Source organism: Dermacentor variabilis, chromosome 11 (genome assembly GCF_050947875.1).
Source record: "Dermacentor variabilis isolate Ectoservices chromosome 11, ASM5094787v1, whole genome shotgun sequence".
Lineage (NCBI taxonomy): Eukaryota > Metazoa > Arthropoda > Arachnida > Ixodida > Ixodidae > Dermacentor > Dermacentor variabilis.
This window is the reverse complement of record NC_134578.1, coordinates 20871370-20897903: the sequence shown is the minus strand read 5'-3', so window position 1 is coordinate 20897903 and position 26534 is coordinate 20871370. Positions and strand designations below refer to the sequence as shown.

Genomic DNA, 26534 nt, shown 5'->3' with positions numbered 1-26534 from the left:
GGAGGCGGTCAGGCACGGCCTGCCCGTCCTAGAATTACTGTATATGCTACCGTAGGTAGCATACTACCTGCGGTAGCACATACAGTAATTCTAGCCCGTCCCAACGTGGGAGCGGCTCGCGGCGGCCCCCTCCTTCATAAGGGGGTTTCGGAGTCGCGCTCCTCAGGACCTTAATAAAGTTCAGTGCCTGCCGTGAAGTGCTCGAAGTTGTTTGCACAAAATGTTTGAAAGAAGTGCGGCCACTGACGTCGCTACAGCGTCACTGTGGTTAAGGGGCCGGGCCCCGTCACTGTAGTGTAGACGTTAAGGTGCCGGGCTCCGTCACTGTAGTGCGGATGTTAAAGTACCGGGCCCCGTCACTGTAGTGCAGATATGAAAGTACCGGGCCCCGTCACTGTAGTGCAGATGTTAAAGTACCGGGCCCCGTCACTGTAGTCACTGCCTATTATTTAAGTTGATGTACGTTACATTAAAAATCAGCATAAAATATTTATGAGGGTCTTGCAGCAGGTTCTTATCCTTGCACGTATAAAAATTCAATTGTTTGCTCCTTCCCTGCGACAATCGGTAGTAGTTGAGTAACGTACATCCAGTTCCGGCTTCGCGCTATTGGCTAGTCGTTCATAGCACTTCCAGGTGACGAGCGACGAATTCTAGACTTGCAGAACCGAGCGATCGAGCGACAAACCAAGCGATCTGTTCAAGCGACGGCCCGATCCGTCGCTCGAAGCCGTGGCTCGTCGCTGTCGGGCACAAAATCGCTCTCATGGGGTTTAGCCTTTAAGGGCGAAGCTTAAGCGTCCTCCAAATTTTCCTGACTTCTTGTAAATATTCGCGGTAGCGCTGTTACTTCGCCTTGTCGCTCAATCATGAGAGTTTGCTCGTGACGACGAGAATTTCTCTGCAGCTCTACTTCGACGTGCACGGTTTGAGTGACGCAATGACACTGACATTTTGACTCAGCGAGTTGTGTTGCGAGAGGAGGGCAGGGCCCCTTTGAATCACTTTGGCTTTCAGCCGTTCTTTCACACAGGTACAACAAGCGCACTTTCGATCGCGATCAAGCCCGACCTGAATAAACTTTTTCGATCGTGATCGAAAAATTTCGCAGTGAAGCAGCGACCAAGGATCGTTGCTGCTTCACGGTCGAATAATCCGGATTGAGTTGATTGAGCTGCGCTCAGCACGACGGTGTAAGCGACAGCCTACGATCGCAATTGATCGGATCCCGGTCACGCAAAATTGAGGTCGAAAGTGCCTGTGTACAAAAACCCGATCTGCACCAGACTTACTGGTGACCCAAAGTGCTTTTTGTCACGGGGGTACAAAATCGTTGTAGATTTAGGGACCACAGATAGGTCACAGTCGTGTCACCTAACGCGATTCCTTTCGTATAATTGTGAGGTGGCTTTCCACGCGAGTCTCTTCCCGTTTATTCTTTTCAGTTTTTGACAAAGCTTTTGCTTCTTTCATTTCCTTTTACTTTTGACATGCAGTGATATCGCATCACATCACGCCACTCATCGCACCTGCACAAAGCTTCCGGCGGTCAGTGATGGCGCCCAGCTGAGGTTACAAGCCTGCAGGGTCCCGTTTAATAATGGGCCAAGGTTACACGCCAGAGCCCCCCTCGACTGACTTCAAGTTTGCCATGCACTGAAGCGGATCAACATTTCACAAGCGAAGGAAAACAACCGCGATTTACTCGACCATTCCCACAAGAGTTGTGCTGCACTTTTGCCTCCTTTCTTTTCTGCGCTATGTATACCGGCCCGGAAATCTTTAGAACTTCACAAGCGGCCGGTGCCGACCCTGCGTGTTTTCGAGGGCGTTGTGGCACGGAACGGCAGGCTTGGGCGAACAAATGCGCAGGAGACCCAATCTTGCTCTCCGTAGTTCCGTACACCGCACACCAACGCGACGAGCGCACACACTAGCCAATTTTTTTTGTTCATTTGCTCACTCGAGCGGCGCTGCTCATGTAGCGTCCGTAGCACCGCCTGACCCAGAGTCCGGAGCCTATACTAATAAAGTATACTGCTTCTAAATTCTATATTGGCTAATTTTGCTGTAAGAGAGCCATAAAAGCTAAACTTTTTTCATTATTTATTTGCTTAATTAATTGCATACCCACAATACACAATACTGTTTCGACCCATAGCCTTGGCGGCTAGTTTGAGGTCCAATAACAACATAGACTAAAGAAGAACAGCGTACTTATTGTACGAGACAACTTAAACATATGTTATGAAAGCATTTTACATGGAAATATTGAGTAAACAAAAGACAGTCCTGACAACAGGGTATACAAACAGAAAGACCCCGTGAACATTCATGAAAGAAGTTCTTTAAGCATTGGACAAAGTTTTGGCTGGTCTTTACACTGAGTGGGAGTGCGTTCCATATTAGAGCACCATTGAACTGCACAAGTCCCTGTCCATATAAATTGTGACATGGTGGTAAGTTAATACAATTGTTACTAGCTGCCCTCGTCTTTCGTGCCAAAAAATTAAATATTCTTATAGGTAGTGGATTATATCACGTATCATTGCATTAACTACCTGAGCAACATTTACTTTATACGCCTCAAGTGTGGCGTCACGGATTTCAAAGTACTGGCTCGCATTTGGACTGTTGTGGCACCGTAAAGGCTCTCAAAAATCTTAAATATTGGGCTTGACTCCTTAAGAGCACAATGTAGTCCGATGTAGTTCACCACCTTTGCCATCAAAATATAGCTAGGCCTGAGGAGACACCATCAAATTCCTCATGGTTTGTTGCTTTTAATCGTATGATTATATGAGATTCTTGGACCTAGTTAAGGACCCTTCTTTGGCAACTATATATATATATATATATATATATATATATATCATACTGTCGTTTAATTTATCATTGGCTTTCCTTGGGCATGTATAATCTTGTATAATCTGTTACCATGAGTAAGAACTTGCCCAAATCCAACACTTAGCTTATCGAAGACTTCTGTTATGGGCTCGTTTTGTCCAGCATCCATACTGTAAGCGGATCTATGCGAACCCCTCACAGACGTACCACGCCCATATACATCATCGCTCTTCTGCTGTAAGCGCTACAATTTGTTGGGCTGTCCTTACGCTGTTGTGCTGTTTGGGATTCTTTCCGTAAAGGATGGCCAGTGGCTCGTAGCATATTTCACGAATCACACTGTCGCAAGTCGTGGCGAGTGTCGCTTGTTGCACGGGGTTCGTCACCATGAACCCACCACGGGTGATGAAGTCGTTGACCCCCTGCAGGGGGGTAATGTCTCGTGAAGAACAGCCGATTCTAACTCCCCTGTGCAAAAATGCATCTCAGCTTGAAGGCCATGCTTATTGACTTAATCTAAATGACGTCTGGCGTCAAGGTGCCCATGGCCTTTATTGCGTTTCCTTCGGCGCCTTCACGACAGGTGTCACTTAGATCACGTCAAGCGTGCGGCTTCAAGATTCGTTTCTGAATACGCAGGTAAGACAGGCGCGCGAAGCACGAAGAACACAAAAGTGAAGGGTTTGTTAATTTTCTCTCAAAGCCGGCCAATAAGCTTTCTCGTTTTTTTTTCTCCTTTCACTTTTATCCCCCTTACCACTTTCCCCAGCACAATGTAGCTAGCCGATACTTACACTAGCTAACCTTTCTGTCGTTCATATCCTTTTGCCTCTCTCTCTCTCTCTCTCTGTCTCGTGCTACTCACTGTACAGATTCGTTTGCATGAACCCGACCATAACGAATCTAATCATATGACAAGCAACACAGCCACATCCGATTGATTATCCAATGCGCACTTTGCATGTGGGTGACAGAAACTCGCCTCGAAGCTCTGACAGACTACAATTTGCACGAGCTCGACGGCCGTTTTTCGGGCCGACAAGCCGACTCTAGCCAAGTTTGTCGGCTTCACGTAAGGCAACTTTTGAGATGGAGTCTTGAGAGGAAGCTTTAGCTTGGAGTATCTTATCTGTATACATGAGAAAGGAGAAATCGTTTTCTCGGCAACCACTCGCCGAATTTGATGAAGTTCGTGATAAATTAAAAACAAATTTAAAACCTAGTGACCGACGGAAGGGAATTTTATTATCGAACGCTCACAGTCTTTTAAAATAATATTATAACAGATTCCAAAATTTACAAGGACAATTAAGGCTATCAAGCTTGCATATCTGTAGCTCAGCCATGAAAAACTACATCACAATTCTGAAAACGGCATTTAATAATATATCTAAAGTGAGGGAAAATTATATATTTACACTCCTGTGAAATATATTACTAGTATGTGAATGTAATTTTCGCAAAACTTTGTAAACATTGCAGCGATCCATGAGAGGCTGAAATAATAATAACAACAAAGAAAGAACAAGTTTGTCCCTATTAAATGCTCTATCGAATGCAGTTGACATAAAAGCCATATATGTTTTTGGTCCAAGGTTACACATTTGTGAACTTAGCGCTTCTTTCCTTTTTTTCGAACTTACCAATTTCAGGCAGCTTTTATAAAGACTTTACTACAGTTATTCCATGCAATTTATCGTATTCCCTCATATGCAAGGAATTTCATCAATAATCACCCCAGTGGTGTTCTCAGAAATGCAGTTCTGTGTTTTATACATTTTTGAATATGGGGCATCGGAGTTGGAGCTAGAATTCACATCAGAGAGAAAGAGTGCCTATGAATATTCGCATCAGAGAGAAAGAGTGCCTATGTAAAATAGATGCAGATTCATCAGGCAGTGTCAACGATTGGCTATCCTGTCAGGGTACTTTTGTACAGAAAATCCGCAATAATTCTCGTTGTCATGATGATTAAACCTGAGCCTAAAAACCTGCTAGCAACCCATTTATCTTGACACGACCTTCTCGCAGAACTTGGTCGAGCTGTTCTAGCGCATAATGAAGATAATTTTAGTTTGTCCGTGAGCGCATTACCATTCACCAAATATAGGGTTACTGGAGACGTGAACTGCCGCCTCATTGTTGTTGAGGATGATAATGATTGATTGGCATCCCATTTAAAACAGGGCGGTGACAAATAATCACCTAGCCTGCTTGGGTTAATCAGGTATGCTCTGCATGCTTTTCATCATAGAATTTCCGTATGCATCTCCTTATTCTTAATTTTCTTCCTCAAATCTTCTCTATCTACCTTGTACCGCTACATATGCTTGTAACGGATTCGGTCGTATCAAACCCGATGCTACCTGTCTCGGTGCTAGCGCCACCTGTTTGGCATCGAGGCACGGTACAGCAACAGCGCTGGTAGCGACATCTTGTAGCTTTTCTTGCACCCACAATTTATGCGCCCTGTTATTGTACTAAATGGGTGTTCTTGTCGAAGAAAAATGGAAGCAGAAATAGGCTGCATGGTAAAGATTACGTCAGTGCCAAAACTTTTCACCTGACGCGAAGTAGAATAAACTTGGCTATTTCAAAAATCGCGCTCTTTTCTTCCTGTTTAAACCCAACGCCACCAGATGGCGATACCAACCCGTACGCGTTAAAACCCCTGAAACTTCGTAAAGTAGTGCCACTCTCCTCCTCCGCCTTCACTCCTCCTCGTATCTCCTCTCTTTCACGCTCCCTCCTCGACCATGGCGCCGCCTACGATGCTCGAGCGCAGCAGACGACCATTCGCAGAGTGAATGCACGCATAGCAAGGCAGTGCTCTTTAGGCGTTCACGTTGGCTTTCCAGCTCCGCGTAACTTCGTGAACAGCATAGAATTTCTAGTCGGATGCTTGTACAAATTCGGTAACGGCAGCTTTTTTTTTCATTTCTTTGATAACTATTTCTTTAAAAAGTATCTGAAGGAGTGTTAACGCTGCGCGTTGACGACTGCGAATGTATCGCGTGCCCTACAATTAGGTACGCAACATTTGTGAAGGGCGTGTCGCAAGATCTTGTTGCGAATGGTTGTAAATAACACGTTTACCATCGAATGACAACCTCTTCGCTTCCAGCAAGCCCTCAGCCTAAAGAATCCGCGCCGCCCTTACCATGTGAATTCGCGGCGCGTATGAGCTATGACGTACAAAGGCTGATGGAGATCACTGCTCTGGAGGTTCGAAAGTGTATTACAAGCTACAGTGCCGCCAACGTGCGTGCTTGCCAATCTAAGCGCGCGCAAAGCCTCAGATGTGGGCGCTGGTGCTATAATGTTTCTCGTGTCTCAACGCCGACAGAAATACCGCGGCCGATCATCGAGTCGGGACTGTGCGTACACAAGAAAATAAAATGAGTTTTAGCATTCGTGCGCGAAGCGGGAGCGCGATAACAATGCTTGACTCAATCTCAAACAAAACCACTGTGGCCTTCAGTAATTTTTTCAGGTTAATGACTTATCACGAATAACACTTCATCGTGCGTTGGTTCGTCCGTTTACTAAGTGACGTACTTGTAGCGAACCGAGTTGCACTGAGGTGCATGCATTCAGGACGGTTGCACTCCCTTCGAAGTAGCATTTGCTAGACATGACTTTATTAGTGAAGTCATGATCGCGCAAAAAATCCCCCCGCCATGACGCGGCCGAAATTGCGGCAAGTGAAATGATGTTTTATCCATAGGTTAAAATGATATAAAACGGTATTCGAGTTGCAAGTTAACAGTTTATTTTCACATAGATGCATTACAGATTTGCGTTTGCAGTCACAAGTCCGTGTGCACCATTTATTGTCTCATTGCGTAAATAAACGCACCAGCCTAAGAGTCCTACAGCAAGCGCGTCTCAATTAGGCATAATGACTGTAGAAACTAATAGTGGCATAGACGAGCAAGCGAACGACTATATGAGCGCGCGAACTAAACGAGCGAGCAAACGAGTAAACGAGCGTGCGAACGAACGAGCAAACGACTAAGCACGAACGACAACTAAACCAGCCAGGGAACGGGCGGGCGACCGCACGTTTTCTTTGCGAGTGCTCCACCGCCGCATCTTAAGCTTCGCACACTTTAAAGCTCACGCGAATTAGCACATACGCCTCAATTACCTATGATGCGGTCGCTCGACGACGAACGCACCGCGTAACACGGTTTCGGGAGAGCACGCACGCTTTTCATCGGTGCCTCTGTATCGCAAATCCACCGGGCGACCGCCAACGAGGAACACGAACAAATGTGGCAAACAAAGCTAGTCTATCTAAAGAAGGCTAGTAAGTAACCACAAAAGGCAGAGAGTTGCTCTCCTGAGGCGCTTTCATGATCGAGACTGAAATTTTATCAAAAGGACTGCGCTCAATCTTCAAAATTTCGTAATCACGTTATCGCACGCAACCTCGCGTGCCCGCGAACTTAAGCCGGTTGGCGTTCAAAACGATTAAGCGCACCAAATATGACTAACACGACCACGTAGTGCGCATATAAGCAAAGCAGACGTTGCGTAAAAATCATGTTAAAGCGTGCGTACAAATGACAACATGCACAGTGAACTGTGCAATATCTACTACATCATTGCCCGCAGCACAATACGCAAGCCTGGCACATACAATACTCTGAGAGAGCCACAACTTACATCACATAGTCGCGCGGAGGAAATTGGTCGGAAGTTCTCCCTCCCGATTCGGTGAAGCCATGTCTTTCTTCTTAACGCATTGCGCTTACCGGATGGTATCGCAAACATATTCTTGCCTTTGCTAAAACTATATTGGCATCCAAAAGCGCAGCAGGTCATAGTAACAGAAAATGACGTGAAGCGACGTCGCATGCACTTGCCACAAAACATCCTTCAAGACGTTCACAAGATCAAAACAACACAGAATAGGAACGGAAGGAATGCCGCCAACAAGCACCGCTTCTCGAGCAAAGATGGCACTGAAGCGCGACTGTAAAGAAACGAAGCCGGCGCAAGGGGCCACGTGATGCCATTAGGCCAATAGCGACGCGGCGTCGGTTTCGGCCAGAGCGCTGGAGGAGGAGGCGGCGTTATTCAAAGCGTGGCACTACTTTACGAAGTTTAAGGGGCTTTAGTACGCGTACGTTAGGCATTGCGCATATAGCCACATGCATAGGGAAAAGCTAAAGAAACCCGATTATAAATAAAGCACTGCACTCAGTGCTGCCAAGAGGGTGTCAATAGTACGGCTATCGATTAGATGCGTGGAAATATAGAACTTCAAGGTGAAGGTTCGTACCTTGACTTCTTCAGCGAACGGAATGAGCAGCCTCATCGGCGAGGTGAAGTACGTGATGTTTCCCACGGGAGCATAGCCGACGAAGATGTTCACCTGAGAAACAATTGGCTCATAAGTTCCCGCAATACATGTCGCCTGCAGTTGAAAGGAAGTTGAAATTGTGCCGCCATAGCCGTGAGTGGGCAGTGGCAAGCACTCCCAGGGCTAGAGCCTGTGCACACATACAAACACCCAAGAAAGTTATGGGAGCATGGCCACAGCGCCAGCTTAATTTATAGCTTAATGGTAGAGCGCCGCACGCATAATGCGGATGGTGTATGTATGACTCCTGCGGCAGTTTGTATGAATGCGACAGCGTTAACCGTCCCATGTCGCAAAAAATCTGGTGTCCTCGGAATTGTCCGTGAGGGAAATTTTGCTTAATTATATTCATGTGCGCGTATATGCCATGCATCACTATATTACATGCGGTACACGCGGGTTATATTTCCAAGCCATTCTATAACTAAGGTTGCTCATTCCCTGTGTTACATTCCTAACAAAGTTATTCCTCGGCATTTTGAGAATGACAGCCCACAAACAAATGTCATGAAACAAAACACCGACAGCGCATGTCTTTTTGTTAAATCTTCTCAGACTGAAATATTAAAAGTGCAAAAGAATAACAGAAACCTGAAAGTTATGCAACTCTGTGGCGCAGCTGAGCACTACCTCCAGGATCGGCCCACAAAAGAGGCCTCGTTTCTACTAGAAAGCTCGCCTTCATGCGTAGCGTTCGTCGCCAGCGTTTCGCGGTTAACATTACGGCTACGTAAGCTCCAGTCCCCGGGAGGCGTGAGAAATAGTCAGCGATCTTTGAATGCTATTAGCGTTGCACTCCTAAAGACGAAGCTTAAGCGCGCTCCAAGTTCTTTTTAGTCCAACTTAAATTTCATTTTTATTGCTCTTTCACATTTTATTGCTTGTTATTGTATTTTATTGTTTTTATTGTTTCTCAACATTTCACTCAACCTAACAAATAACCACCTTTATGCTTTCCCTGGCGTTACTCCCTATTTGCTTATATTTGGCACGGAATTGTACAGGTTATGACAGTATATACGCCCAAAAGTAGCTTTGCTAGCAACGATGCCGCACCATACTCTGCCGTCCTTTTTATATCTACTCATGCATGCTGTATGCATTCCGCTTTATAGGAATATGCTATGAACGGTTGAATAGTGAAGTATTTATTTCAAGCACGAATGCTGTGCATCAGCATAGTGTCGCCGTGGAAGTGTTAGCGCATTAACTCAGCTCATGTATTCTGCGAAGATTGCATTAGGAACTTGGTTTTGAATTAATCTTTCCCCCGACTATAATTTGTAATGTCACAGCAAGAAATATTTTAGTGAAAGCTGATGACATTTGGGCGCTTTAAGCAGAATTACTTCATGTTAAAGCACTGATGACACATTTGCCCTTTCCCCACACATGCACTCACACCATCGGCTCTTTCGATAAACAAACCAAGCGATGAAAGGCCAATTACAGTTTCATCGACTCAGTATGTGCCGCGGCTCACGCACGCATCAAAACAATTTTGATATGCACGGCTGCATGCATAGGTCTTGTGCTACCCGCCGTGGTTGCTATTGGCTTTGCTGTAGCGCTGCTTAAGACGAAGACGCGGCATCACATCCTGGCCAAGGCGGCTACATTTCGATGGGAGCCAAATTCAAAAACACCCGTGTACTTAGAGATATGTGCACGTTAAAGAACCTCATGTGGTCGAAACTAACCCGGAGTCCCCCACTACTACGTGCCTCATAATCAGATCGGGGTTTTGGCTCGTAAAACCCCATACATTTTTTTTTAGGGTCTTGTGCGATGCAGCTTCTCCTATGCATTGCGCACTGGGCACATGTTGCATACAAATCATTTTCTTTGCAGTGTTCAAGGACAGAACAGATAGATTCAAGCATTGCATGCTGCGTGATGTTTCCTTCAGATCGCAGTGTAGCATTGGTGGAGGTGTGAGGGGGTAGTCGAGCTGCGTGCGCGAAGTTTCTCTTTGTCATGCATGTCTTCAAGCACGTCGTTTGCTTGAGGGTTTCCAAGAGCGCATAAGTTGCAGATTCCGGAAATGAAAAGGAAATGCTACTTTACTTGCTTGTATTGGTGTATCTTGTTTGCTCTTTCTTCTGTTGGTTTACTTAACTGTTTCGTTTTCTATCAAGTGAAGCGACAATGTAAGCTTCGTAACGAAACTAAAGAGAACCGAACGGAGGGTAGCAATAGGATCAACGGCACGGCAACTCGACGCTCATATTTAGGCTTCCGGCCAATGATGGTTTTTGTCGCGAACGGCAAAATTTACCTGCCGCAGACTGGATGAGTCCAGGACGAGCTCTTGCGTCAGACGCACAGCAGTCAGTGGTCGTTAACAGTGAGCACAACCGCGCAGGTTCTCCGTGCAAAACTAGCGGAGCCGGAATTCTCGTTTGTGCTAACCGTTTGCCAGTGGACGCCGATTTTCACAAGGTGTACAATTCACGCATTCCTTTAATCTAGCGGACATCATTTTTCTACGAGTTCCCGCTTACGCCATGCACATTAGTGGTCGCCGATTAGCTCGTCGGCGGTGCAACGAGTGGCGCGCCAGCTGAACGGCCGCCTGTGATTTGAACACCTCTTGTGCGTGGATTACGTTCGGACGTGCTATGGCTCCGTTGGCATATGCGCCGCCGCGGCATGTTTGCCGATAGCATGGCCATGCCTGTCACCGAGTTTATACGCTTAAGCGCTGGAAGGAGCGGAGCTTATGAGGCCTTGCGGAGTATAATGGTTGTATTTACTCGGGTGAACTTGAGCAAGGTTTTCGGATCACGTGGTTTTAAACTTCCTATGGATGGTTTTTATTCACATGATCTCGAACTCCGTACGTCGTGAAGTCGGCTTAGGAAATCCTTTCACTCCGTTTCGCAGAGCTGGTAGCAAAAAGACATAATATAGCGCATTTTACTCTAGCTTGCTACAGTAATTATTTGGTGCAAGGGAGGTTTCAAATCGCAACAAGACGTGACAACCCCCATCTCGGCTCATTTTTGCAAGCAATGATGGGCGCTCAAAGAATCGGTGCAACATGGCACAATTTGTATGCGTAGTCATGGCTGCTACGAGGAAAGTAGCGCCAAAGTGGGCCGGTCCCAAAGATATTGAAATTAATCATGGCGCCTGAAAAGTGCGAGCTGTCACGAGGAAAGAAGACGATAACGTGACATGCACACTCCGAGTGTTTCAAAGAGCTACCTGGCTTTGGAACCCGATAAGCATGGGTGTTGTGCATGTTGGTCACACCTAGATTGCCATTGTGCAAAAAAGCTCCTGTATGGTGCAACCGTTGCTTCTGCTCTAGACTAGCTATATTCAATGAAAACTTGAAATAAAGAAACAGCGATCTCGACTTAATGGTTGCAGCACCGAGCTGTTGTGCCCGACGGCAGAGGTGATTGGTTCCACCATCAGTGACAAATTCGTTTCTGTTTATCAAAACGAGGCGAGACAGGATTCTGCTACCGCGAAGCACCAAGAATGAGGCAAATAATTACTCACATTGAAAAGTAACGCAGAAGTTGAAACTCCATTGCTCCCGATGAAAAATTAATACATATCACAATTCTGCAAACTAAGAATTAGAGTGCCCAGAACCAAAAAATATGGAAGATGAGCGTATGACCTGAATCATTATAATGCATTTAGCAATTTTACGTTAGGCCAAAGTCGCTTCCACACGCGGGTTTAACTATTGGTACATAACCATATGCTGCGGAAAGAGACTCTAATATAGAATTTCCTTCCATCTCCGTTATTGCAATTTTTCTTATATTCTTGTGCAGAACGCCCCCCCCCCCCCCCCGAAGGCGCTTTACAACAAACACAATATACGCAAACTTTTCGGCAGGGACAGGTGACGGGCCGTTTCAAAGTGAAACACTAAATTTCCTGTCCTGGCTATTTCTTTTTATCGAGGAAGAACGCTTGCCCTTTTTCACGGACCTTGTCGTTGTACTCTGGTCGCATTGACAATAGCACGAGCGACGATGTCGTCCCCTGCGACGTGGTTAGGAGGCCCACCTTGGAGAATCCTGTCACGTTCAGGATGAGGTCGATGGTGGCAGGTATGTCAAACGTGCCGATCTGCTCAAAACTGCGTTGCAAATACGCCGCGTCATTGTACACTTTGCTCAATTGGCACAGGTTTATTTCATAGAGTAATTGACTTACTGATTGCTTGAATATTTGAGCTGGAAAGTGCTCTTATGTTCCGCTACCAGATGTTTCAGATAGCGTTCGATCTCGCCAACGTAACCATTCTTGCCGGTGACATCCTTTTGGAAAGCGGTCCCCGTTTCACTCTGCTCAATACTTGCTAGAGTGTCTCTATGGGCACATTCTCGCCCGCTTCATGTACGAAGCAGAGTGCGAGGAGGACATTGAAGCACCCTAAACGCAGCATCGGCATCCATCGATGGTAGCAACGCCGGCCCTCCGTTTCACAGAAGCGCACGTCCTGCCAAACTTTGCCGTAATTATGACGTTCAGAACAGGCATTGCCCCTAATTTTTTAAGGCGACGCGACAGGCCGCGCAAGTGTGAAGTGCTTGCAACTGACAAACCCTTGGCAACATTTGTTTCAGGCAATGATCCCGCAGCTCTCGTCTTTATTCTTTTTGGCATTATTTTACCCGGAAATGACACGTTGTCCTCCGGATGGCGTAACTCTATCCGCAGCCCTGAGGGCCTGCGTACACACGTACCCATCTGGTGCCGGAATTATCGGTTCACAGCAGCGAGTATTCTGCCTAACTTGTTCCTTGCCGAAGGTAGGACATAAAAAACAAACTTTGGCCATACGTTCTTAAGGCGATGCGAAAGGCCTTGCAGGTATAAACCCTTGAAATTGGCCAGATTTTCGCAACAATTGTTTCAGACAATGAACCCGTAGCCTTAATCTGACTTTTTCATGATTCTTGCACATAGAAATGCCACGTTGCCCTTAAGATACCATGATTATATGAGCGGCCCTGCTTGCCTGGTGAAGCTTTCGCCTACTTGGGACGTGCATGACGTTTTCAAAGTGTTATTAAAACAAAAGACGGCAATATTATTCTTTAAAATCATTCAAGAAGCCAATAATGGGCTTCATAGACCTAGTAAACGCAGCCACCAAGTGTGACAACTTCCATATTGTAAACTCAGTTCCGAAAATTGCATGCATCTGTCATTGGAAGCCCCAATCGCAGAGTTCCCCCTTAAAGTTTCTTTTTCCTTTGAATACCTCGAAAATGCCCATTGCAGCGTCAACGAATCAGTGCGTTGTTAAATAAAGCAGTTTTGAGCGTATCAAACCGTTTTCACCGCAACATCTGCGAAGTAGATTCAAGCTCTCCGTCTGCCGCACTCAAATAAATGTCGGCATTTTTCACACTGCAGAGCTCCGCCCACGACGACCAAACCTGGGCGACTCAGAACGGTCGTGAGGCGGCGGCGAGGTAAGCATTCGACGTCCCTTCATGGGAGGCTTGGGCCCGACCATAATAAAGTGCTGGTTCTACAATAAACGTTTATCCCCCACCCCTTGACGCTAGCCCTCCACGATTAGTCAAAAACCTTTTGGTTCATCCGCACTTCGCCTGTCTGTCATGCAAGAGCACGCAAAGTGTCAAAACTCCACATCTGAAGTGTACATTGATTATGCGTTATGAGACCGAACGAAAACAAATAATGTTTCTACGCCTTTTTTTGTCAAGAGTCCTGTGCCGTTAGTCCAGTCCGTCAAAAATTTTTGGACTGCGTCGATTTCACTTCTCTATAACGCAACGTCACAAAACCGCGAAAGCTCACTGTGTCAAAGTGAAGTGTGCCCACTAAACACGCATTATAATGCCGAATAAAAATAAAAGGTATCTTTCTTTGGAATAGCCGGTGACTGCCAAGTCCCAAGGTAATAAAGGATGACTGCCCACCGATTGCTCCTGCACTAATTACTAGGAGCTGGCGAGTAGAATGAATCCATGATAGAGTGTGTAAGCGCGACTGAACCAGGACGTAGAAAGAAACAGATACACAGAGACAGCGCTGTCTCTTTGTATCTGTTTCTTTCTACGTCCTCTTTCAGTCGCGCTTACACAGTCTATCCTGGATTCAGACCAACTAGCCCGCCAAAAGATCTCAACCAGGTAGATTGAAGTTCTCTGCGTATAACAAAAACTTTTTGGTGGCAGTGTATGATGTTGTCGGGCCCTTTCAAAACGTATGCGACATCGCTGTGCCATCACTTCCTTGCTGAGGATGCATTCTAGCGGTATTTTGAACCTTCCGTTGCAAGCCGCCGCGATTTTCTACCAGCAACCGCAAGCTAAGTAAGAAGTGAACCAATCCCGGAAGCTGGTGCCGACCTCCTCATCGGGTCGTCTACTTTCACTGCGATAGCTCGGAGCCACCGAACCCCACTGAATATATGCGCACTCGTAGACTGTCGTCAGCCAATTAGGTAAGAAAATACTGTCAAGGTAGGCAATGGCTTTTTAAGCAAACAAAACTGAGCTCCTATCAATGAGAACGTTTGATTGAATCGTTCAAACAACGCCGCATGTCGCTGCCCGATGCTTGCGTTGGCGCTTACGTAAATGACGTCACAAGATTACAATAAACTCAGAGTGGAATAGTTTTCGTTAAACGGCCCTTGTATTCTAACACATCAACCCTGTACTCAGTCATGGCTGAAGTAAAAAATATACACAAATGTTTAGTAAAAGGGCAAAAGAATTAACTACCGTGTAAAAACTATGAAATGTTTTGTGGCCATTATAGTGATGACATACACTGTAAAACAAAACAAAAAAGGCGCCATATAACAAACTCGCCTCCATTTCCAGAACTTCGGGTCATTCGTGGTAAGATTAACGTGGTGGTTGGACTGCGGCACACCTCTCGAGTTTAAAAGCCATACGTCAAATCCGTCATCAGCCAAGAGAAAGCCTGAAAAATGATGAGAAGTGCAGCCAGCAGGTTTTCTTTAAAACAGAGACTTCTTTGCCTGCAACATTATACATTAAAATTTGTTTGCTTGTGCACTGAGTACACGCGTGACATTTTCAACGTATGACTTTCCTTTTACCTTATTTGTGTATCCCAGACCTGTAAACTTCCGAAAAAACTGTCGCAAGTTCTAAAGCACCCCCTAATAATTTACTAAAATAACTTTTATTAAACTTGGTAGAGGAAACTACTGCGCTACAGCATTCAATATATCATGGCAATAATTGCTGGTTTATCATTTTCCCGCGACTGCGAGTCGCTTCCTGGAGATAGAAAACTGCGACTTCTTTTACTGCTCTTGGTGGTTTAGCTGTGCTGCGTGCTAGTAGGACGAGGGTTCTTTAAAGCAGTACAGTAGTGTACGTTAATGAATGCCAAATTTTGTTATGCACTTTTGAACGCATAAATAATCATCGACGTTTCCAATCATGCAGGTCACTAGATCTGCGTTAGGCCGTGAGAGCACTCACCATTGGTATCTATTTTATACATCATGAAGCGTTCGTCTTACTTGTGATATTCTCAAAGCAGTTCGACGGTAAGCATTACAGGGTAAACTAGGCTAAGCTTGCCACACAGGAAAATGTTATACCCAGTGTTATGTTAGAACAAGAGCTCATAAACTTATTCCATGCGAAGGGAATGATGCTTAGACAAATCCTTGTACAGCTGTCTCATCGCACGCAGGGTGACAGTCGGGGCCGGCAGGTCATGGGGACAGGTGCGTCAGATTTTGCACAACTACACTTTGTATTTCGCATAATGAACCTCGCTTGGAGCACATACGGTGCGACTTGCATGACAAGTCATAACCAACAGTTTACCGTTACGCTTAAAATGGAAAGTGTACAACCATTCCATTCTACCGGTACTAACATAAGGAATTGGTGCTTGGAGGTCAGCCAAGAATGTTGAGAAGAACCTAACCAAGCACTCAACGAGGGATGGAATGAAAAATTATTGAAGTAACGCTAAGACATGGTAAGACTGCAAGTGGAACAAGTATAGCCGATATTCTGGTTGAAGTCGACAAGGATAAATGGGGGTTTTTCGGTTGGCCATTTAATGTGCATGACAGATAACCTATGCTTTATTAGCATTACTGAATGGGGCATGGAGAGGGGAAGCGCAGTCGAGAACGGTAAACAACTGGGTCATGGGATGAAACAGAAAATGAGCAGGCATAGCACGATGACAGCTGGCGCAAAACAACGGTAATTATATATCGATGGGAGAGAGCTACCCCCTGCAGGTATGTAAAACAGGATGATAATAATCATGACTATGATGATGATGATGATGCTATTCTACATCAAAATCCATGTGGGATTAAACGTATACAAGCGTGGTCGCCATTACCGTTGAATGAAATGCACACCTGGACTTTGCGAAGGTAGGTTTGCCACCCAGGATACGGCGTTTGCCAGGAGACCATGCACGAGCAGCATTGGCGTCCGCTGTTCCGTTCTGTTATCCTTCCAGTTGGGTAGTATCCTGTCCACTTCTAGGATGTAGCCGTCCGCCGTGGTGACCTTGTGGACTTCGACGTCGTAGCCGAAGTAACGCATCAGTTCCGCCTGTGAGATTTTTGATTTACTTCAAACAGTTATTCTGCATCATTACACTCTTGAAGGTTACCTTTTACCCACCATGGTTGCTCAGTGGCTATGGTGTTGGGCTGCTAAGCACTAGGTCGCGGGATCGAGTCCCGGCCATGGCAGCCGCATTTCGATGGGGCGAAACGCGAGAGCACCCGTGTACTTATATTTAGGTGCACGTTAAAGATCCCCAGGTGGTCGAAATTTCCGTAGTTCTCCACTATACGGCGCGCCTCATAATCAAAAAGGGGTTTTGGCACCTAAAACCCCATAATTTAATTTAAGGTTACCTTTTACGTGTAAGCTGAGCTGACAAATGATTTGTCTCAGCTCGTATGTACGACTGTAGGACGGCTGCTGTAAGAGAGGATTTGCTTTGTGACACCTTATTACCCAACTGCTTCGTTTATCACCAATGTTTTTAGCCAGAATACTCAGACACACTGAAGCCACCACCACGGTCCAGTGGCGACGGCATTTTCGTGCTCCCCACGAAATAGCTGGTGTCGATTGTCAAAATATACGGGATGCAAAAAACGATCGTGTGTTACTAGATTAAACTCTAGCTGGTCGAAATAATATCCCCCCCCCTTCCACTAGAGCAGCTCTCATAGCACGTGAGGTGGCTTTGGAGCTGTAAATCACGTAATTTGATCTCGCTTTGACCTAATTATACTTTCAATTAGTGCGATTAAAATGTAGCATTATAACATGGGACAAAAGAGACACGGAGTCAGAAGCGGTCGTTCCAAAGTGTCTCTCCCGCTTTCACGTTCAGAGCAACGTTTCGAACGCCCTTGCACACCAATTGGCTCGGCAATCAAAACAACTATACAGCTGCATCCAGCATCATGTGGCCTCTTTGGGACACTAGCTGGCTGAACCGCGCACGTGCATTGAATACAACCCTCATATCTGCGCGCATTCACGTCACAGACAACTGCAGCTGTCACGTTGCAGCTGCAACTGCAAAAAACTACAAAAGCTACGCGGTCAATTGGCAGCAATCGCTTTCACAGCGAACTTTTACTGGGACTAGAACCGTTCAAGAAAACGTAACCGTGAGCACCGGAAGTGCGAAACTTGATGCTGTCGGCCGATATTAAAACAACTGAACGTTGCAGCTTGCTGAAATTTGAACAGGGTATGAGGAGTTAAAATGGCGACAGAGGCGTGAGCAAACTTGCAAGTCGAACTAACAGCGTCGTTGGAAAGCAGACTGCGATACAGCAGTACGGTGCTAGTCTCCTCTTTTTTTGTTCTATTTATTTACTTGCGGCGTTTTTTTTTCTGCAGCGAAGCAGTGCATTGTTTTCATGCGCAAATATAACAATGTGCTTTGGAGCGTACAAAATTCTGGCACATAAGGAAAATGAAAGGCAGTGATAATATATGCTAAATAACTGACGCGGATGTGGTATAAAGCAACAGCGGATTGTTGACTATGAAAGATCCGCAATTTGAGCAGGATTTTATGCAGTCATGAGGCTTGCCCTGTAGAAGCGTTACTGTAAGATCAGATCGTGTGCGCACAAGATTACGAAAATCTACTCGCCGCAAAAGAATGTACACATTTCTTACTTTTCTACGCTTGGTGGTGGATTTCAACAGCCAGATGCCGAAATACAAAAATTCCTTTTTTAACAGTTTTGTTACTGCTGCGTTGTTTACTTACCGCTGATGGCCACCAAACACATTACGTGCGCATCGTTTCCTATTTCTTTCTGGATATTACTTTTGTTTGTTTTCCTTTGCGATGCGTTGACTGCAGAATGCAGTATTATTCGGAAGGACAGGCTTTGTTCGCATCTTGATTATGCTAGCACACAAGAGTGCGTTGTTCGGCTGGAATTCTTTGCCCGGCTTGAGTAACGACAAATATGCGTAATAATTCGGGTGCGGACAAGCAAGCGACCTCCAAATCTCTCAAAGTGGAGAGTGGAAGATAAAAAGAGAGAGATTCATTCCGAGGGAAAGCTTTGTTTGGCCTGAATTGCTGTATTTTAGCCTGCTACTCAGCGTTGAGGTAGATGGAAAATGGGGACAAAATCAGAGGTAGAAATTGAAAAAAACGATGATAATGATGAGTAGCGAGGATAAAAAAAAGTAAATAAACTCACGTTCGTAAGAACGAGCTTGGCCGCACTATCAAAAACTCTTTGTTTTGTTTGTGGAGAGGTAAGGCTGTATTGTTCTACGCTGTTTGCGCCCGTTTTATTGCTGTGGCAGCTGCCTAGATTTCTACACAGAAGTTAGGTACTGTATGCTATATGCGTACGTTAGGTGTGTACAGTACGCTAAATGTATATACTACACGTACAAGAGGATGAGAGTTAGGCATAACAATGTATGAGAGGACATTTGCGAAACACTAGCTGTTATGTAACAAGAAGTAGCCGGCACCGGGTTCGTGCGCCATCGTGTTCTTTTATCGTGCCAGTAAAATAAGTTTACTGTCGGCAGACGTCTCCATTTCGTTCATAAGATTCTTTTTTGGAACCGGTCAATTAAACACGACCTTTTCTGAAAACCATATCGTATTTCTCATCCCACACTATCCCACACTGATTACCAGTGTAAAGTCGCCCCATTCATTTCTGAATACAAACCTGTTTTATGGTGAATTTTACCCAAGAACAGCTCAGAATGGAACCACCTTGCCGGTGCCATCGCTTTATTGAAGATTGTTGTTGTTGTTGTGCTCATATACAACATGGTTCATACCCACACGGAGGGGGGGGGGGGGAGGGTATCCGCTGATACTCGAGTGGATAAGGCCTACTGACTACGGAAGTTAAAGTTCACTTGGAAATTTGCAACAAATGGGTGGATTTGATGTGATATATGCAACGCAATGAATGACTTAGTCTGAGTTGAAATGTACTAAAACCAATAATGATAGAGGAGCAGCTCCAAGATTCCGACAGAAAAGACCAAATGAACATAGAAGTCAAATTTCAATTGCAAATTTGCGAGAACTGGCAGATTTATCGTGATAGAAGCAACACAATGAATGACTTAGTTTAAATTAAGATGTACTAAAACTAGTGATGATAAAAGAAGCAGGTTTAACAGGGCAATGCACAGGCTTTGTGTCGCCTCTTACTAATCCTTGGTACTATGTCTTTGTGAGCTGTCCCCACCCCTCCCCCCAAGAATTCAAGAACATAAACCATACTTGTTCAATTTTTCGATACTACTGACCGTCAATAAAGGCTGCCGTTAACGACCACTTCTTATAATAACATGTGCTAGCCGGTAAATATGTTTTGTGTTATATCCAATTAGGCTTGCTGTTGCGGTTTTGTCATTCAAGACTTTTGTTATTGGCGAACCATCAGAATCATATCTGCGCTCTAAATGTTCATTCTTGAATTTTACATCACAGGATATAACATAATATCTAATACATTATATATAATATATATATAATACAATATAACGACGTTGTTGCTTATATAGTATTGTACTTTATGTGAAAACGATGTACGCAACCTTTTGTAATGTCCTAAGGGTCCTGAGCGTACTGCAATAAATAAACGCATAAATAAGCACTATGTGTTCGGCCAGCCATGATCACCAAGATTCGGCACAGCGCAGCGAGGATCTCAGAGGCAGTGATGCACTCATACGCCCCAAGAGCTCAGAGCTCTCGTACTCATTCCCATGCACACCGCGTGGCAATGCGTAGGTGAGTACAAATAGTGGGAGGTAGGATAACCGCCGTGGTACTTTATTGCGCATAATGCTGTAGATATGTTTCTTGCTGCCACCTGCAAGAAGTTATCCTTTAGCACACTTCCCTTGCCGTTTTGCCTTTTATTTCGACATTTCAATTAACCTTGGCTTCCTCCAACTCCAACGAAAATGCCAACGCTTCCGAAGGCACTGCGTGGTTTGGCGTCCCAACCTTCCTTCATTCATGAATAATGGGATTATTGCGGCCGTGGACTCCAGGTGCTTGAGGGAATAAAGGCAGGCAGATGCCTCACCCGTACCCTCGAGAATAGTTGGTTGTTGGGCTGGTTGGTCGTCCATATTTGAAGTAGTAGCTTAGCGCAAATGAAACACGTATGTTCAAATACGTGCCCTCGATACAAGCCGCTACCGCATGCAACGTTGACCCCTGTACACGCAGAAGAAATTACTTTCGTTGCGAAGGAAAAACGACTACTATGGCAGGGCGGAAGGGGGAGGAATGCTTTAGAAGAGGTTCCTTCACTCATTGTAGGGCCTTTTAGTTAGCGGCGCAGAAAGTATATCAGCGACGTCATTATCTTTGTTTACCGGAACTCACTCGAGGAGTTCATGCGGGGCAAAGCTGGTCCGCACCAAATAGCACGGCTAGACTGGAGGACATAAGCCCGTGTGCGCAGTTCAACTGGAATATCCCGGATGGTGGATAGAGCAGCGCGCCGCGCGTGGTGCACTTGATGTGAACGCTACCAGATGGCGCTAGCGGCAAAGAATTTGAGGAACGATTCAGAAAATTGGCGGGAAAGCGGCGGGCTAGGAAATTTCTCAGTCGCTCGTACATGAGGAATGTTGACACACAAAAATTGAGGAAGCGAACAAGAAAATTGTCGAGCAGATATTTGCACAGCAGCGGGTGGAGTAAACCAACGAACATCGGTTAAGAAAAAGGTTGAAGAAACACAGAGAGGTCTGTGAAAAATAGGGATGCAGACGAAATCAGCACTGGGTATATACAGAACTTCCAAGCAGGAAATTTCCAAAGGAAGTATCTACAATAATTCTAGGGGAAGTTCCTTGTTGTTTGAATCCAAGACGGGAGTATTGCGCGCTAAGACCTACGTAGCCAGTCAAGTATCAAGGGATAGACGCGTTAAGCGGTTGCGTGTGGACAGGGTGAGAAAACGGCTGAACACCTGATACTTTTCTGTAAAGGGCTTCGCCATAAAAGTCAAAGCAACGGGGCTCATTTTTGCAACGCATTGGGCTTTATAGAGACAGTGCAGTAGACTTTAAGCGGGTAGGAATAACCAAAGGGAGGTTATCTGGTCGTTGTTTAAAATCAAGGAAAGGGTGAAATCTCACCCTCCACAAAGTACAAGATATATTGGTAGTCACGGCTAGGTGGCGTGCGCCGCTGCACGATTTAAAGGGTTCAGCCTTATCCATCCATCGAGCACTGGCAAGAGACCGAAAGTGACCAGGCGGCCTAAGGAAGCACCGCAGTTTTCCTTTACTATTACTTCAGGTACACGTAGTACTCGGATTGCGCATGTTATTACTAGCTTGTGAGCAAATTAGTAAAAGGTAATGCGACTTCAGCAGGGATAAGCTTTCGTCAGATTCCCTCAGCTGAGCAGACGGCGCGAGGCACGAATTGCGTGAACTAGCTTCGCGTTTACTTGAGTAACCCAGTCGCCTTAGGACAACTCGCGTTCTATGTCGACGTCCGCGCCATTTTCACTTGCGGTTTGTTACGAATGAACGCTGCAAAGATTACGAATGCACTCTCTGGCGACCTCGCATCTCGCGCCAGTTCTCTTATCACAGGCACGCGCCTCTGCTGCACCAGCAAACAGCGTCGCCGTTAATGCAGTGAGAACATCGGAACTGCTGCAATGTTATGTTTCATCTGCTCAAATGACCTTTCGTGAGGAAAAGATTTATTGATTGTACCTATGAATGCTAACTCTCGGAACATGGCTTTTATGATTGATGTGTATTTGTGCGACCTAATACGCACAAAACGCGTATATCTTCCCAACGCGTTTCACTGAATACGCTTGTCGTAATGCTCATCCAAGAGACGCCGGTTTCTAGGCGGTGCGAGAGGACTCAGGTTGTAAAACTGAGCTGTCTCCTATTATGAGGTCTCGTAAATACACTTATTGTGTACTTCAGTACACAATTCTTCGAGGTCACATGAAGTTCCTTCGAGGGCAGCAGTTATTAAAGGCAATGTATACATCTGTCCCTTTTCGACTAGTCAGTACAAGCATGGTACCTAACAATGCCGAAATTCATATACTAACCGTAAATATATGCGTCTAGGTTTTAATATTTCATATTGAACGTTCAGTATTCGACACATTACTATTCTTAAATGATTCATACTTCAAAAAATTGATATTCGCCCGCCTCTAATATTAGTATGTGAAGCGGAGCTTGCAACTAGGTTGGCTCATGCCTTCGCGACGATTTCATTATGCCTGATGTAGCTAATATTAATAATACCAACAGAGTGCTCTTTCCCGCTGAGTTATTGAGCAGCGCTGTTCAAGCGTTGCAGTAGTACATCTTTGCACCTTGAATCTAAAACGTGAATTTAACGCAACACATTCTTTTTCCGGTAAACTCTAGAATCTATACGTGCCACTTATGGACCGTTTAGCAGCTTACGCACATTTCTTTTTTTCATGCGCCATGTGGTTCAATGAATTTCAGCTCCAGAGGTGTAGAGCTCCACTAAAAGCCTTAGATGGCCACAAGAGCATCTCCGTGGCAATTGGCATAGCTGTTTAATCAGCACCAAAAATACCTCGCCATGGCTAAAAACCTGACCATATGGCTTGCAAATCACCATTTACAAAACCAAAAAAGCCCGTCACGTGTGTATAAGCAGTTGTTTGAAGGGACTGACGGCTGGTCAGAACGTGTTGTGATACGTTAATGGAAATGAAAGGACTATGATTTATAGTTAAGGAATCCAGCTCACTGCTCGCGATTTAAGTAGCTAGGAGTCATAATTTAAAATCGGCAAAGAAAGTCTCAAAGACCAGTAAGTGGCATGACCTGGCGGCCAAATATTGCTAATTCTGATGTGTTCTATGTGATTATTGTAGGTAAGTCGTCTGTTATTAAGCACAGCATAATTATTGCCTACAATTGCAGTTGATATATTATTAGACACTCGCGCATTATTCTATGTTTCGCAAGTAAAAAACACACGCGTTGCTACGGCAACGCGCTGAACTCCGTACCACGTATTAAGGCGTCGTTTCGTTTTCGATCTGGTTGGTTTCGTTTTGACACAATAAATACCAGAGCAGTTGGGTTGGAATCCCCTTAAACACGTAGCCATTATCGCAGAAATACTTTGACAATTCGCAGAACACGAACCGCAGGAACATCGACTTGATAAACAAGATCACACTTTGTCAGAGCTACGGCCACACTTGTCGTCTGCCACCCACTAATGCATGCGTATAATACCTATCGCGCTTATCTATCACCCGTTTCAGAATGCATCCAGTGAACTACTACATCGTCGCTGCAGATAGAAAAAAATTGTGATAAAAAATGTTCCACGGCGTTTTCCGCGTTAGCACTTCATGATTCATGAAGCTTCATGATCTCTGACCAGTACGCTTACCATTTCACTGAAAAAAAAAATGGCTACCATGAAAATTTGTTGTCAGTTCCTTCAACATAGACAGGGCTTATACCACACACACCTTTGAAAAGTAATTATAGTTGGTGACAACCTAAGAATTATGACAAATAAGCTCCAGCCAGAAAAACGAAATGCAGCTGCCTTCTGCCTCTGAAAGAGAGTCTATAGTGGGATACAGCTCAAGCCGGCAGTGAAGCCCCGCCCACGCCCTCATAACCGCCAGCCACTGTTCCTCCGCGAGGCTGCAAATTGTTCGCACTTCCAACTTTCTCTGTTACCTGAATACGGTGGTAACCAGAAGAATAAAATTATACGCGCGTAATTTCCTACGCTTTCACTCGTCTATTATAGCGGAACAGTGAAAGCCTAATTCTTTACTGAACTCAAATACTGTTTAATGTCAAGTTTCACTTCATTTGGCGGTGAAGTTTCATGAGTAAAACGGGGTTAGCAGTGAAATTAACCGTACCGCGGATCTTTGCAGAGCGAAATGCTCAGATTCAATACACTTTGCCCAGGTCTGTTGTGCCCCTCATCGTTTCCGCCGATGAAAAGACGCTTCAGGAACAGCAGACACTTCGGAGGTATCAAGTACGAAGCCATTTTGAAATGGTCGCATGACGACAATTTTGTTTGCCTCTGTGATTGGCTGGCGTAGTAATTGCGCGGTCCGTGTGCCTTGGTTGCCAACTGCTGTTTTTTTTTAAGTTGTATCCTACTATAGCCCTTTAGTTGAAGTCCGTTCACAGCCTAATGACATTGCTCTGCTATTAATGCTAGCCCTATCGGAAAGTAACTGCTCATTGTTTTAAGGTAAATCGATTACATAAGGGTCAACTAAAAATTTTTCTATGACGCTCAGGTTTCGTCCTAAAACCAGCGCGCGCGAGACAGAAACAAGCTTTAGTGATATGCTGGAGATGTTAGCCTAGCAGTTCGCCGGACATGCTAAAAGCAGTCGTAAAAAGACAGGTCAATACAGAGAAAAGGTACGTTTCTAACATGCAAAACTGCATATCTCTAAAACAGAGTGCATTTCGTTTTTGAGTCGGACAACGAACATGTAACCTCTATGTTGTTGTCACCAGCATTATGTAGTTGACGTTCATTGAAAACTGGATGTCTTAGCAGGGAACGTCCCTGGATACGAAACACTCCACTAAAGAAATAGAGCCTCCACCATTAACATACCGGAGGTAGCTTTGCCTGTTGAGCTACTTCGGTGGCCGTGGAGCCGATAGTCATCGACGGATTCAGCAGTGACAGCGACCCCAGCAAGAACGCGGCGATGAGAAATCCGGTCATGGCTTCGGAAAGAAGCAGGCAGACTCTTCGAATATCAACTTAGCTCAGGCGAAGGACTTCATGTGAGGGACTTCCCGTTCGGTTCTATACGTCGATGTATAACGCATCTCGGAAGTGCACCTTCCCTTATAAACTCGTATGTGTTGTCAACGTCCCCACACGCAAAACGTCAACAAAAGGAGAGAACTATCGCACGTCGACCACTGATGCTGGCGCCTGGAAAGCGTTATGGAACGGACGCACGTCCGCGCAAGTGCGGCAAAAAGCAAAAACAAGAACGGGGAAAAAGAAAGCGTGTCTGTGTCCCGCACGTTGACGCACGGAAACATGGCCCATATGGGATCAGTTCTGTGCGCCCGACAACAGCCCGCTACAGTTAGGTGCAGCATTAGTTGTGCTTGACGGCACCTCGTCGATTGTGCGGCGCTGCGGCTATTTAACGGCAGAACGGGCGTGGAACATACTCCGGACGTAATATACGCGCTACGGTCCGAGTTACAACGCGCGTCCTCTTTGCCACGCGCTTTGGCGTTGTAACTGATGGCGAGCGCGATAGTACATGTATTTTCCCGAGGCCTCCCCGACGTCGGCGCGTCCGTTTTACCGTACACCTAATTTGACAAATCTCATCACATTTTTTTTATGGTTAGAAAGCAATGAAACACCTTCTTTCTGGGCAGTTAGCTTTTCTTTTTGCTTTTCTTTACCCTTCGTTATTGTCTTTTGCTTTTTTCTTCTCTGTATGGTGCAATGTGAACTTCCGTACTTGATATATATTATCAGTTCGCTTGGACGCGTTTGCTGCTGTACACTTTATTGTATGTGCACCACTAAATCACTTGACGCTTCCTAACTGTTAGCTGCATATCGAAGAAGTCATGGCGCGCGTCAATATACTGCAGCCAACTGCCTGTGTGCGTGCGACTCGTTGCGCTATACCGTCTCACCACTTTAAACCCTGCTGCATCCCGGAGATGCAGCAGATCACGTGACCTCCAACGATGGGCGTACGGGAAGGTAGTGCACGCGCGAAGTCTACCCATGA

General features: G+C 45.4%; 1 protein-coding gene across 1 annotated transcript in view; it reads right to left on the bottom strand.

The window, feature by feature from the left end:
• The window catches only part of LOC142564480 (lipase member K-like), a 37894-nt gene extending 12184 nt beyond the window's left edge, over window positions 1–25710 (bottom strand). Inside the window, exons 1-6 of the mRNA XM_075675498.1 lie at window positions 25376–25710; window positions 16599–16797; window positions 15042–15160; window positions 12176–12433; window positions 8138–8230; window positions 3117–3269 (exon numbers count right to left, since the gene is read on the bottom strand). Coding sequence (XP_075531613.1) covers window positions 3117–3269; window positions 8138–8230; window positions 12176–12433; window positions 15042–15160; window positions 16599–16797; window positions 25376–25489 — 936 coding nt within the window. The 5' untranslated portion in view covers window positions 25490–25710. The remainder of the gene's footprint in view (window positions 1–3116; window positions 3270–8137; window positions 8231–12175; window positions 12434–15041; window positions 15161–16598; window positions 16798–25375) is intronic.
• Window positions 25711–26534: the final 824 nt, after the last annotated feature.